Below are 13,225 nucleotides of genomic sequence, written 5' to 3'. Positions count from 1 at the left end.
CATAAATCAGAGAGTCCCAAACTTACATTTGGGGTTGGAAGTTTATATATACTGATTAAAGACATGAATATCATGGCAATATTGAACTTTTATCATATCAAAGCTTGTGGAAATAATAAAGCAGGCTACCATTAAGCTTTTGGAATAGTTTTCCCAAAGTCCTGACCTGAACCATATCAAAAATACACTATGGGTCCAAATGTTTGTGGACACTCCTACTGTAGAGTCCAGGAATACGTATAGCAGCTGGTGTTCATGTAAGAGAACAATACACAGCTTATGTACAAAGTGGTGCCTCCAGTGAACATGCAAAGTGCAAACGCAGCCTTCTGGGCATCCTTGTGCTGACTGTGACTGTGGTCTGCTTCTGCTGTGAGGAAGTCAATGATCCGGTTACAGAGAGTGTCACTTATTCCAAGAGTCCTGAGTTTTGAAACTAGTCTGGATGGGATAATGGTGTTAGGTGCAGAGCTGAAGTCAACAAACAGCATTCTGATGTAGGTGTTTATTCTCTCTAGGTGGTTGAGTGCAGTGTGCATTGCCAGTGAGACCGCATCATCAGATGTGTTAGCATGGTAGGCAAACTGATAAAGGATCAAGAGAGCTAGGAAAACTGCTCTTTATATAAGAGCAGGATCAGCCTCTCAAAGCACTTCATCACAATGGATGTAAGAGCTTTAGAAAGGTCGTCATTCAGGCAAGAGATGGTAGGTTTCCTAAAGCAGGCAGGAATGGTAGACTATGCCAAGGAGATGCTGAAGATGTCCGTGAACGTGGCAGCCAGCTGATTGGCACAGGCTTTTAGAAATCCACCTAGGATTCCATCAGGGCCAGACGCTTTCCAAGTTGAGACCTGCATCAAGGCTCTCCTCACTCTATCTGTAGTCAGTATGAGTGGCTCATCCATGGAGTAGGGCAGGGCAGTGGTGGTAAGCAGGCCCCTGAGTAGTGAACACAAAGCGGGATGGATAGAGTTCAGTTCAGCAGTCTGTGGACGTTGAGTTGCAGACTTTCCTCTTATGGTGAGTGACTGCTTGGATTCCTTGCCACATATGTCAGGGGTCTGTGTGCTTCAATTTGTGTCCTGTACTTATGTTTAGTGTCTCTAATGCCAGCCTTGAGGTTGTGTCTGCCAGCTTAACTGACTGCAGACTTCACTGAATTAATTAAAGTATATTTTGTTACACTATCACTGTTCTGTAAATGAGTAATTATCACAATGGACTCATCATTTTTCCATTTATTTTACTCTCTCTCTCTTTCTCTTTCTCAGTTCCATCCAGTGTTAACAGTGTATCTGTAAAGAGTCGCACTGAGACTGAGTTAACATTAGAGTGGGACAAAGTGAACAACAGCAGCAGCTACAGTTACAGACTGAACTACAATGGAAGAAACAACACCATCAATGGATCAGAGGGAGGTTCTGTAGTGATACTCACAGTCTCATCTCTTTCTCCTGGTACTAAATACACCTTCACTCTGTACACTGTATTTAAAGAAGTGGAGAGCAGTGGATACACCTTTACCAGTGTCACCAGTAAGTACAGACACAGCAGTCAAGTGTGCATTAGCAACCGAAAACCTTTTTGGAAAACAATGTTTAAAACAAAGATTGGCCTTAGTAAGAAATACATTTCAAGCATTAAAAATGTATTATTGGAATGTAAGTCTTTTCAATATAAACATGAATGTGATATTATAGAATTTAGTGCTTTGCAGTAACTCAGATTTTCTAACAATTAATATTTTTCCCCTCACTTCCCTCCTCCCCTATTGTCTGTCTGTCTGTCTGTCTGTCTGTCTGTCTGTCTGTCTCTCTCTCTCTCTGTCTCTCTCTCTCTCTCTCTCTCTCTCGCAGCTCCATCCAGTGTTAACAGTGTATCTGTGAAGAGTCGCACTGAGACTGAGTTAAAATTAGAGTGGAACAAAGTGAACAACAACAGCAGTTACAGTTACAGACTGAACTACAATGATAGAAACAACACCATCAGTGGATCAGAGGGAGGTTCTGTACTGACACTCACAGTCTCATCTCTTTCTCCTGGAACTAATTACACCTTCACTCTGTACACTGTAATTGAAGATGTGGAGAGCAGTGGATACGACTTTACCAGTGTCACCAGTAAGTGTGCTCAATTTCGAATTTGGCTTTAATGAGTTTTAAACCAGTAGGAATTTTAAAACTAGAGTTTCAAAACAAGAAAAAAATATAAGTTTAAAATGTCATATACACCTTTCATACCTAAAAGTCTTAATATTTACACATATATATTATTTATTGAATTACTCACTGAAATGAAATGATGGATGTTAGGCTTTATGTTAAATGTTGTGCTCACCGTGAAATTTGTCTGTCTTGTGTAAATGTACACAGTGTTTGAGTAAAGAAGGAGACTATATGGCTAATAGAGACCTTTTTAAATAAAAGTCAATAAGGACCATCACATCCTGTGAGCAGGCAGCATGTACCGCCAGCGGCCAGCAAAGTAGGAAAGCTGGTGGGGTTGGAGCAAAGAACTCCAAGCCCCAGAATTCCCAGTGGTAATCAACGCTGACCAGACCCACCTGTGTGGCATGGTATAAATACACCCAGCCAAACACACTTCCCCATCGCATCTTTGTAGAGGGGCGAACGGTAACAGTGGGTTTAAGTTGGGAACAGTAAAGAGAAAAGGTAAAAGTTGTAAACAGAAAAGAGAAAAGTTAAAAGTTGTGAAGAGAAAAGTGAACTATAACAAGATTTATACCTTGCAGCCCATACAGTTACACACATATATATATATGACATGAATACATGAATTACCAAAATTATTTCTATTTGCTAAACACCAGAATAATGAGAGATTTTTTAAAGTACATTTTTATTACTTTTTTCAAAGTCAAAAGTTTAAATACATTTCATTAGTATTTGGTACCATTGCCCTTAAATTATATGACTTGGGTCAAACATTTTGTATATCTTTTCTATATCTGGTGTAATTGAGCCATGTTTGTAGGCCACCTTGCTCACACATGCCTTTACAGCTTTGCCAATCCTCATTTCTTATTATTACACATAACTTTATGAACATCTATGGCTTGATTTCTTTGCATGTGTGGATTGGATGAGTTGTTACCAACATCTGGTAAGAATTTAATGTTAATAGCACCCTGAAATATATTTACTTCTGACATGTGACATGTTGAATAATTATAAGTGTGTATATATATATATATATATATATATACATATATATATATATATATATATATATATATATATATATATATATACTGAAAATGTAATGCTAATTTGCAAATCCTGCTTTCATAGGCTGCTGTTTTTTGCTGCCCTGGCATGATGCTACCTATCTCTGTCTGTCACTCTGTCTCTAGTTCCAGCTGCTGTAACTGGTCTACGCTGTGAGTATGTATCTGGAGGCTATGGTCTAGCGCTCTTTTGGGGTCCTCCTATTGGAAAGAGGACAGCTGTGCAGGTCAACATGAATAGCCGAAGTTTTAATGAGAGTGGGGAAAGTCTGTCTGTCGTGGGACTGCAACCTGCCCAGTGGTACACCTTGACTGTGACTGCACTCTCTTGGGGTTTAGAGAGTAACCCACTCTCAATTACCTGTCAGACTGATCCTGGAGGTGAGAGAGCTTGTATACACATGGCAGATCTTTGTTTGCAATGAACACATATAATTTTTTATAGCTCTTAACTATTCTATTCTCAACAATTGAAACAAATCTTTTTCTAGGAGTCATAGCAGGTGTTCTGGTATTCCTACTGTTGGTCATCATCCTTTGTATTGGTATCTACATATGGCGGCGCAAACCAGAGCTTCCTAGGTAAGTATTACTAATCTTACTAATATTGTTACTAATAAAAGAATGCTTGGATTAAGTTTTCCTACTCAGACTTTCTCTGTAAGCCTGAGTGCAGACAGACTTTCCCCACTACATTTTTCTCGGAAAATAGGATTGCACCACTTGAGTGATGTATTGCAGTCCCGCTTGAGCTCAATTTACTGAAAACACTAGAAACAACTGCTAGTTTGCTTGAACAAAACTGAAATGCATGAACAGTTTTTTTTTTTGTTTGTTTTTTTCCTGAGCACTGTCATCTGGTAAAGCATGTTTCTTTTAAGAACATCCAAGCACAAAGTGACAACAACTAGTGGTGGAAAGGCAGAATCTGAGATTCTTTGGTTCATTAAGTCTGTCATAAATGTGATGAAACATTGCAGCAAAAGTTTCACTGGTTATAATGGGAGTGTTTTATGCATAGCCCCCTTGTTGTGCCATCGTGGGGCTTACGATTGACCTGTAAATAAAAAAAAATAATAATTTTTTCAACATAAAAGACACCCTGAAAACAAGTATACACTCACATTGTGAATGTGGAGGAAGTTTATGAATATGCCATTCAAAGAGCAGTTTAAGGAAGTTAGAGATAAAGTTGCACAACATAAGGAACTGGAACAAAAATAATTATTAAAATGTAAAGATCCGGACCTGGTTAAATTCGAAGCGAAGCGAAGCGAATATTCCACACCACCCCCTTCACATCTATACCTAAAAGAATACTAAATGCAGGGGTGTGGAAAGGCTTAATTGAATCACATTGCAAATAATTTTCAGTAGTATTATGCATTGGTTTGATTCTAATAAGATTCAGTAAAATTTGCACTATTTAAGGACGTTTTAGGCTATTTTCAAACATAAAATCTTGGTGAATCAAATCATTGTGAGAATGAAGATTTCTTGCCTTGAAACATTAAAAAGTATATATGTATATATGTAAGTGTATTACTGAGTCATTGGTAAGTTGTAGATGCAGTGTAAGTAGTACATTGTAAAACCTTCATTATGATCTCAACATTTTGACATTTTACATGTTATCTTTATTTCAGTGTCTTTAAAAAGTCAAAATCATCTATAGAGAACAAACTTCCCAGTGATAAATACACGTAAGTATACTTTTGTTTTATTTACTATACACTTATATTTCTGTTTATTAACTGAACTTTGTGAAATGTTTTGTGTGTTTGTTTTCAGGCCAATTCCCCTGAAAAAGTTTCCAGAACATTTCAATTCAATGAGCCGTGATGACAATCGTGGTTTCAGTGCAGAATATGAGGTATGATCACAGTTAAACCCAGACTACTATTCAGGCTTACTGGGTTTACTCTAGTGGGCCCTCAACCAGCATAGATGTATTAAAAAAAAAAAAAAAAAAAAAGTGTCACAGGTGATGCCCCACCATGTTTTGAACAATAAGCATGGACTCAGCAAACTCAGCAGCAGAACCAATCAAAATGCATTTCAGCTGTGGGCCAGGCTTTTTCACAAAATTTTAAACCTGTGTTTTTAATTGAGATGATTGATTATTAGTGTAGCTAAAAAAAGCTTTAAGGATGTAGTCTTTATTCTAGGCTTCTGAGTCACCTTTAGAGGTTGCTTTCGCTGTCAGATCAGAAACACTTACCATAACTCAACTAACTAAATGCTCATCTGAACACAAGACCATTTACATTTACATTAATGGCATTTAGCTGACGCTCTTATTCAGAGTGACTTACAAAGTCACTTGTATTACAGAGGTGGGCCAATGTAGTGTTAGGAGTCTTGCCCAAGGACTCTTATTGGTGTAGCACAGCTGGGGTTCAATTCAGCGGGAATTGAACCCCAGTCTTCCTAAAGTGTGGTAGCTCACTGGCAGGTAGTGGTGGTATCTGTTGCACCACACCAACCTGCATTAAGAGATGCTGACACTATAAATTGCTATTCTTGTTATTGCTTGTTTGTTTGTTTACAGGATTTAAGCACAGTGGGTATAGATCAGAGCTGCACAGCTGCTCTGCTCCCAGAAAATAAGATCAAGAACCGATTCACCAATGTACTGGCCTGTGAGTGTTAATCATTCAAACACAGGACTTAGTCATGCAAGAAAGACGTATACCTTTCTATATCCTTTTAAAATGTCTTTTTGATTTAGCTGATTTTGTTTAGGTTCCTTGTCACCTCCCTCCCTCCTTGTACGGTTGTTTTGCAGCCACTGGCTGTAAAGTAAATGCCATTATTCCTGTTCTTCATTTTTACTTTCTGTAGATGATGCATCTCGGGTAAAGCTCACTGCACAAAATGATTCTGGCTCAGATTATATCAACGCAAACTACATGCCTGTAAGTGTGTAGATGGTCTATAACACTTTTGTCTTTTTGAAAATCGTCTTTTCAACCTATGGAAAAGCATTTCCTACTTAAAGAAAAACATATTATTTTAGAGGGATGGATGGATAGATGGATGGACGGACGGATGGACAGACAGACAGACAGACACAGATCTAGATAGATAGATACCAGAAGTGCAAATAGCAGCACTGTGCAAACATAACAAAGTGCAAAAATGGCATTATTGTGCAATGACATATGCTGAAAAAATGCCAGTATGGTGCAGTAACAGACCGTGCAGAAAAACTGACAACCTGCTTCAGTATTGCTTGGGTCAAGTTTGGGAGAAACCTTTTTTAGCAGGACAATGACATAGATCCTACAACTGGTGATAGAAAGACAGAATCTGAGATTCTTTGGTTCATTAAGTCTGTCATAAATGTGATGGCACATTGCAGCAACAGTTTCGCTGGTTATGATGGGAGTGTTTTGGGCATTCCCCCTTGTGCCCCCTTGTTGCGCCATCGTGGGGCTTACAATTGGCCTCTTCCTGACAAAACTTAACAGACAAAAAGGTGGGTCTACCAATTCCTTATCTGAAGCAGCATGTTTATTTTATTTTAGTTTTCAAGATCTGCTGACAAATGATGAATTATTGTCTCTGGAGATGTTCCTTAAGAGCATACTGGTTTAAAAAAATACTGGCTGTCACAATTATGATATTTAAGGTGAAATACTTTTGTAAGGCACTTTCTTTGTAGCTATGCTCCCATTTTGATAACTTAACAACTTTTTAATACAAATGACTGTTATATGCAATTAATTAGAGCGTGATGGAAGGTTTTAAAAAGCAGGTAAGCTACAAAATGACATCCCAACCTCTGTAGGTGTATAGCCAGGAATTAAAAGATTGTTTGCTACAGTCTTGAATGCCATATAAGAATGTGAAGCAGTAATTAATACACTAAAATGGGTTTGAGAATTGTATGGTTAAACCTGCTAAATGGTTTGTGTCTGTGTTAGGGGTACGGCAGTAACAGCAAGCAGTACATAGCTGCTCAGGGCCCTCTCACCTCCACCATCAGTGACTTTTGGAAAATGGTGTGGGAACAGAAATCTCAGGCTATTGTCATGCTGACCAACTGTGTGGAGAATGGAAAGGTATGTATGAAACTGCAGGAGCACCACCTGCAGAAGTACTGGACTGTAAGTGCACAATGTGTAGTTATAAATGCTTCTATTAGGTACTGTGGTTTTCTGCCCATTTAACTTTGTGTATTATACAAGCTGTGGATACCAATACTACTGAACTGTATTTTTTTGCTACTATTACATTAGGAATAATGACACCTTTTCAGACTCTTTCAGGGCCTTAATTGATCTCTCTTCCTCTTTAGGCTAAGTGTGAACAGTATTGGCCCCTGGACTATACTCCCTGTGCCTTTGGAAACCTGCTGGTCACTATCCAGTCAGAGCAGAAAGGAAAAAGCTGGACTCTGCGAGAATTTGTTGTTAGACATGTAAGTCGTTATGCCCAATCTCATGAAATCTGCTGTTATAAGCACTTCATCAAAGTGGGGTAAATGTAGAACTACATTGAAACAATGTAAGAGAAATAATGATCAAACAGAAGCTTTTTAACAGAAGAGCAATGCAATCAATAGTCTTTAAAATGGCTTATAAATAAAGAGTAGGTGAAAAAAGCTAACCTGTCTTTCACTGTGTGTTTGTCTCTGTGTAGAAAGACACCTCTGAAGAGCGGGTTGTGACACACTTCCATTTTACAGCATGGCCTGACCATGGAGTTCCCATAGGAACAGAAGGCTTGATCCATTTCCGAGGGATTGTCCGCCAGCACATAGAGAGCTTCCCATTCACAGGACCTACAGTAGTACACTGCAGGTAAACACATCAGAACAATTTGGTTAGAACTTGCAGCATTAATGCTGGAGATTCATCATTTATTTCCAGAGAACTGGAATAGAGCGCACTAACACTAATGCTTAGCTCGCTGGAGTCACTCAACTATTTTGTATATATATATTTTTTCAGATACATTGAAAATAAAGGTCACCCTCAATGTCCTTCTTAGATGGTTGATTGTGCAAATCAGTTATAATATTATAATCTGTTACCTTTGTGATGGGATGTGTGTGCCTGCAGTGCTGGAGTGGGCAGGACAGGCACTCTGATTGCTCTGGATACATTACTGCAGCAGATGGAGAAAGATGAAGCCATCAGCATCGCTGCCTGTGTACATCGCATGAGACTTAGTCGGCCTCTTATGGTGCAGACTGAGGTACAGTACCACTGTGAAATGAAAACACATTTTATAAATAAATATATAGTTAAGAGGTAAACTTCCTGTTAGTGATCATGATTGACTACAGGGGGTAGCTTCTCTGTGCCCACATTAAAAAATGTTTAACAGCACTTATTTGATTGACCAACACAGAGTATAATGGGAAAATCCAGAAAGCTCAGTGTAGATTTGATCTGATCGTAGATTTACAGAAACGTTCAGACAATGGTTTTATTGGAAGATGTTGACATGGTCTGAAAGAGGAAAGGAAGTTGGTTCCAAAAGTCTGAATGTTTTAGCAGGAAAATTTAAGGTGGTTGTGAAATTGATAAAGGAGGCTAACATTAAGCTTTTGGAATGGCCTTCCCGAAGTCCTAACCCTATTAAAACTATGGGAACTGTTCCTAGAAATCAACTAATTTAATTGAACCATATCTGACAACACTGGTCTAATATCCAATCAGAATTCTATCAGAAGCTTATTGATGGCTAGTTAAAGCATATGGTAAGCTTATCCCCACCCCCTTATGTCCCAGAAAAAAGAACAATTCAAAGAAATCATTATAAAATGTCATGCTATTCATATCCAGGGCAATGGAGTATTAATGAGTTAAATGATTCCCACTGACCACTAGAATTGTCTCAAGCTTTAACTATTTATAATAACAGAAAGGAGTTAAAGCCAAGAAACACTGGGTACACTGGGATTGAGAAATACTGTAACGATTTTGCACAAAAGCTTCTCTAACCACGGCTCTCCATTGCTTTCTCTTTTAGTCTCAGTATGTATTCCTGCATCAGTGCATCATGGATTCTCTGCAGCCCAAAGAAGACTTCATCCAGGAGTCTATATATGAAAATTCAGATATGATCTATACTAATGCTATGGTCCTAAGACAGTATGGAGCAAACAACCCAGTCTGAAAGATAAACACAAACACTTCATATTGAAACAATCATGAATACTTTCATCAGGTTCATTGGAGGTCTACCACCAGCAATGGCTTCTTATTTCACTGCACCACACATCTAGCTACCCCAATTGGCTCATTATTCATTTATTCTTATTAAACCATTAAACTTCATCAACTGGAACTGTAATTATTAGGTTTCTGTTGATCAAAATAAATACTTTTTACTTTTGTGGCAAATATATTGATAACCTTTTAGCAAAAGCTCCAATCAAAACAAAAAGAGAGGTACTGCAACTTACTTCTGAGTTCTCTTCTGAACATAATTATATTTCTATTACTATCACTGTGCTTTAACAAGGGCATGGCTCATGATCGTTATAGCACCAGTTATGAATCAAGTATCTGATCCGACCTAATATGGTTTGAAAGAAGGGTGCAAGAAGTCAAGCACATTTGCAAAATACCCAAAAATAGTGAACAGAGAACGTTCAGCTGCACTGCCTCACATTTGTTCATACGTTCAATGAATTGCTCATTATGCATGATTAAGCTTCCAAAGTGTTTGTGAAGTTTTTATTAAGGAAATAATAATTTATTAGTAACTTATTTTTGATTTACTGCGCAAAAGAATAAAAAACAATATTTTTTTCTGTATTTAACTGTATTTCGGTCTTTAACCCCCCCCCCCCACATATATGGACATAGCTGAAACTGGCTAAACATGTGAAGGTCTGATACCAAATAAGGAGCAGAAGTAGTATCGATAGGGCAAACCAACACACAACTTACTTTGAGTGCCTCAGCGGTCTAATGTGCTCTCTCACCCCTAATCACTCTTAGCTGGTGCGGTGAACTTGGGGACCCAACGCTTTTCATATGAGTGTGTCGGCTGCTCAGGCAATGCTGCATCAGGGGCAGTTCGAAAAGAGGTGGTAGGTGGCTTTGCTTTGCAGAGAAGACATGTTAAGTCCTTACCCTCCTAGGGTTAGGAGCACTGCTTTAGGGACTGTTAACTGGCAGAACCACATTGGGGGGAAAAAAAGGAAAACATTTGCTTAACATTTGAAGAACGAATGTAGAAGTACCACTGGCCATCAGTTTAGCCAATAGCTCAAGCGAAACGCTGCCACTGCCATATGGTCAAATTTTTTTACACCATTTATAACACTGCCTCTTTTGTCTTTTTTGTAGTATGTACATTATTACAACCTCCACAAACCTCCACCGTGTTTGTTGTCGTCAGAAACTTTTCATTCTACAATGTTTGAACCCAACATATTCTTTTCTGTATGTTAAAGGAGTAAAAATGAACCTTTGGAGTGGAATGGTTTGCAGTGCAGAGTGCCACCCATGCAACAAGGCTGTTTCTAGAAATATTAAGGGTGTAACAGAACACAAGGCGCACGTTTCGGATCATATCACATAATCCTGATACTCTGGATGCACAAAGTGACCAGGTGTAAACATGACAATGTTTCAACACTGGTGATGCTCACTGACAATAAGCCATGATTCCTTTTTTTACATTTATTTTTCAAAATAAAAGGCAAATACAGCCAATTCTGAATTTTGTGTGTGTTGTTGAAGGATGTATTGTCATTCAAAGGCTTAAGGCTATGGCAGTTCCAAAGTACACTGTCCTCCACCAGCTGTGGAATATTCAACAAAGGTCCTGTGTCAACTGTGAGCCTTATTTTGTTTGGGCATGTCCTCCACATCCTTCTTCTTGGCTTGCTCCTCCTCATCGCCAGCATTACCAAAACACATTTCTATCATGTCTTCTTGTGTCTCTTCCATGCAGCACAATGAGTTCTCTTCTCCATCTTTCCTCACTTCCTGAACCGGGTGTAGAGGCTCTAACACTGGCTCCCTGGGTAAAGGCACAGAGAACTTCTTAGAGATGTTGTGGAGCACGCAGCAAGCTGTGACTATGCGAGCAACTGGCTCAAGCCTGTTGGCCTGCACAGCTCCAAGGTCACGCAGGCACTGGAAGCGTGTTTTTAGGCAACCAAAGATGTGTTGGGTGGAGCTCAGGACCTCAGAATGAGCTGCGTTGAAACGTCTGGCTGCACTGGTCTTGATTTGAGCGCGATGCACAGGGGTTAACATATGCCTACTTTGAGGCAGACCTTTGCCACCTGCAGGCATGTGGTTGAGGGAAGGGTCAAGAAAAAAGAAAGAGAGAATGGGTTTATTATTGGGGACACTTCACACAATTGGACATCCATATTTCCCTGCTGAGAAACCCAGCCTGGCCATCTTAAGCTGGTTAATCTGGTTGACCATCTTAGGCCTTGACCAACATAGGGTATGTTTTGAATTGGAGGCTGATGGTTTAGTTGGTTTACCAGCATGCTCAACCTGACTAGGCTAGTCAACAAGTTTGACCAAATTGGTTAACCACCAAGACCAGTACAGTATGTCAATGATGGTTCACCAGCATAGCCAGAATGACCACGCTGCTCTACTAACATGACCAAGCTACGGGTTCACCAACACGATCATTCGGGCCGTGCTTGTCCACCACAATGACCAGCTCGACCAAGCTAGTGCAAGCGGCTAAACCACCAATCTCTCAGGAGCTCTCTGAGGAGCAAAGCTGGTCTTACCAGCTGGCTTACCAGCTTAGGATAGTTCTCTCCTGGATGACCAGCTTTGACCATCAAACACCAGCTGAGACGACCTGACACCAGCTACTAGCAAAAACTGGCCTTGAGCTGGATTATTCAACAGGGTTGTATATAGGGGAAGATTACAGGCAACGCCTAAATGCAGTCCACTCACCAACAAGCCATGTCTGACCATGCTGAAAACTGCTGAACTCCTTGCAAATGTTTGACCTTTCCCAAACAGCCTTTTCCAGAGTCCCTCCAGGACAACACTGCTCAACACTGAGCAGATTGCCATCCACATCACTTATGATCTGCACCATGACTGAATGGTAACCCACAGCGTTGAGGTAAAGGCTTTCTTTAGTGGGAGGAGGGGTCACTTTTACATGCAAATAACCCAACACTCCCACCACGTTTGGGATGCCACTTATGTTTTTAAATCCCTGAGCTACACCCATACGGTCATTGTAGCTGCCTGGAAATGTGATGAAGCTCTGGGACATGTCGGCCAGGACTTTAGATATGGTGTTTACCGCCTCGCAGGCGGCTGTCTGCTCCAAGCCCAGCATGTCTGTGATCTTCCTCGGTAAAAACCCGTGTGCATAGAAGTACAGTGTTGCTAATGTCATGGCTTCAATCGAGGGCGTGTCGTTAACGGGTCGAAACACATCTTTCCTCATGCGAGATTTAATATAGTCGATTAGAAAGGTTAGACATGGCCGAGAAAAATGAAACCCCTGGGACAGAAAGTAGTCATCTAAGCCGCCCAGGCAATTTCTGGACTCCTCACTGATGCGCTTGACTGTGTTGGAGCTCCGGGGATTGGTACTGCTGCTGCTGCTGGTGGTGGTACTGGTACTGCTACTGGTACTGGTACTGCTACTGCTACTGCTACTGCTACTGGTACTTTTACGACCTGATCCGCTACTGACACCTCTGTACAGGTCCTCCTGAACAGCGAGCCACACCGCTCCACCATAAGACATGTTAGCTAACAGGCAGGTAAGGACCGAGGTGAAGGGCTGTTGACTGTCTGCCTGCCAGCACCGTGATAACTCTCCTATCTCGGTCCTTCAGTCCATCAACAGAACAAAGCTAGATACCCCCGACACAAACGCCCGGCTGCTGCTGAGCCTGATACTGTAACACTAAGAGTGGAGCGGTCTTTAGCTGGATGCTGTGCTCTAGGACCTGGAGATAAATACAGCAATACAGCGTTGCAGTCTCGATCGTGAGCGCCAA

At 40.3% G+C, this 13,225-nt stretch overlaps 2 protein-coding genes across 2 annotated transcripts in view; one reads left to right on the top strand and one right to left on the bottom strand.

Annotated features, from left to right (window-relative positions):
- Positions 1-10,938, top strand: part of ptprh (protein tyrosine phosphatase receptor type H) — a 26,400-nt gene extending 15,462 nt beyond the window's left edge. Inside the window, exons 10-22 of the mRNA XM_072691407.1 lie at positions 1,274-1,537; positions 1,859-2,122; positions 3,376-3,630; positions 3,741-3,831; positions 4,896-4,952; positions 5,041-5,122; positions 5,801-5,891; positions 6,094-6,167; positions 7,179-7,316; positions 7,553-7,675; positions 7,897-8,057; positions 8,319-8,454; positions 9,235-10,938. Coding sequence (XP_072547508.1) covers positions 1,274-1,537; positions 1,859-2,122; positions 3,376-3,630; positions 3,741-3,831; positions 4,896-4,952; positions 5,041-5,122; positions 5,801-5,891; positions 6,094-6,167; positions 7,179-7,316; positions 7,553-7,675; positions 7,897-8,057; positions 8,319-8,454; positions 9,235-9,381 — 1,883 coding nt within the window. The 3' untranslated portion in view covers positions 9,382-10,938. The remainder of the gene's footprint in view (positions 1-1,273; positions 1,538-1,858; positions 2,123-3,375; positions 3,631-3,740; positions 3,832-4,895; positions 4,953-5,040; positions 5,123-5,800; positions 5,892-6,093; positions 6,168-7,178; positions 7,317-7,552; positions 7,676-7,896; positions 8,058-8,318; positions 8,455-9,234) is intronic.
- LOC140565486 (putative nuclease HARBI1) lies at positions 10,891-13,225 on the bottom strand. The gene is made up of 2 exons (XM_072691417.1): positions 12,156-13,225; positions 10,891-11,509 (listed from the first exon to the last, which is right to left on the bottom strand). The coding sequence occupies exons 1-2, from the start codon at positions 12,967-12,969 to the stop codon at positions 11,049-11,051; spliced, it is 1,275 nt and encodes a 424-aa protein (XP_072547518.1). The 5' UTR covers positions 12,970-13,225; the 3' UTR covers positions 10,891-11,048.

This window comes from Salminus brasiliensis, chromosome 1, assembly GCF_030463535.1.
Source record: "Salminus brasiliensis chromosome 1, fSalBra1.hap2, whole genome shotgun sequence".
NCBI lineage: Eukaryota > Metazoa > Chordata > Actinopteri > Characiformes > Bryconidae > Salminus > Salminus brasiliensis.
The sequence above is the reverse complement of the archived record's forward strand: the minus strand, read 5'-3'. Positions and strand labels throughout refer to the sequence as shown.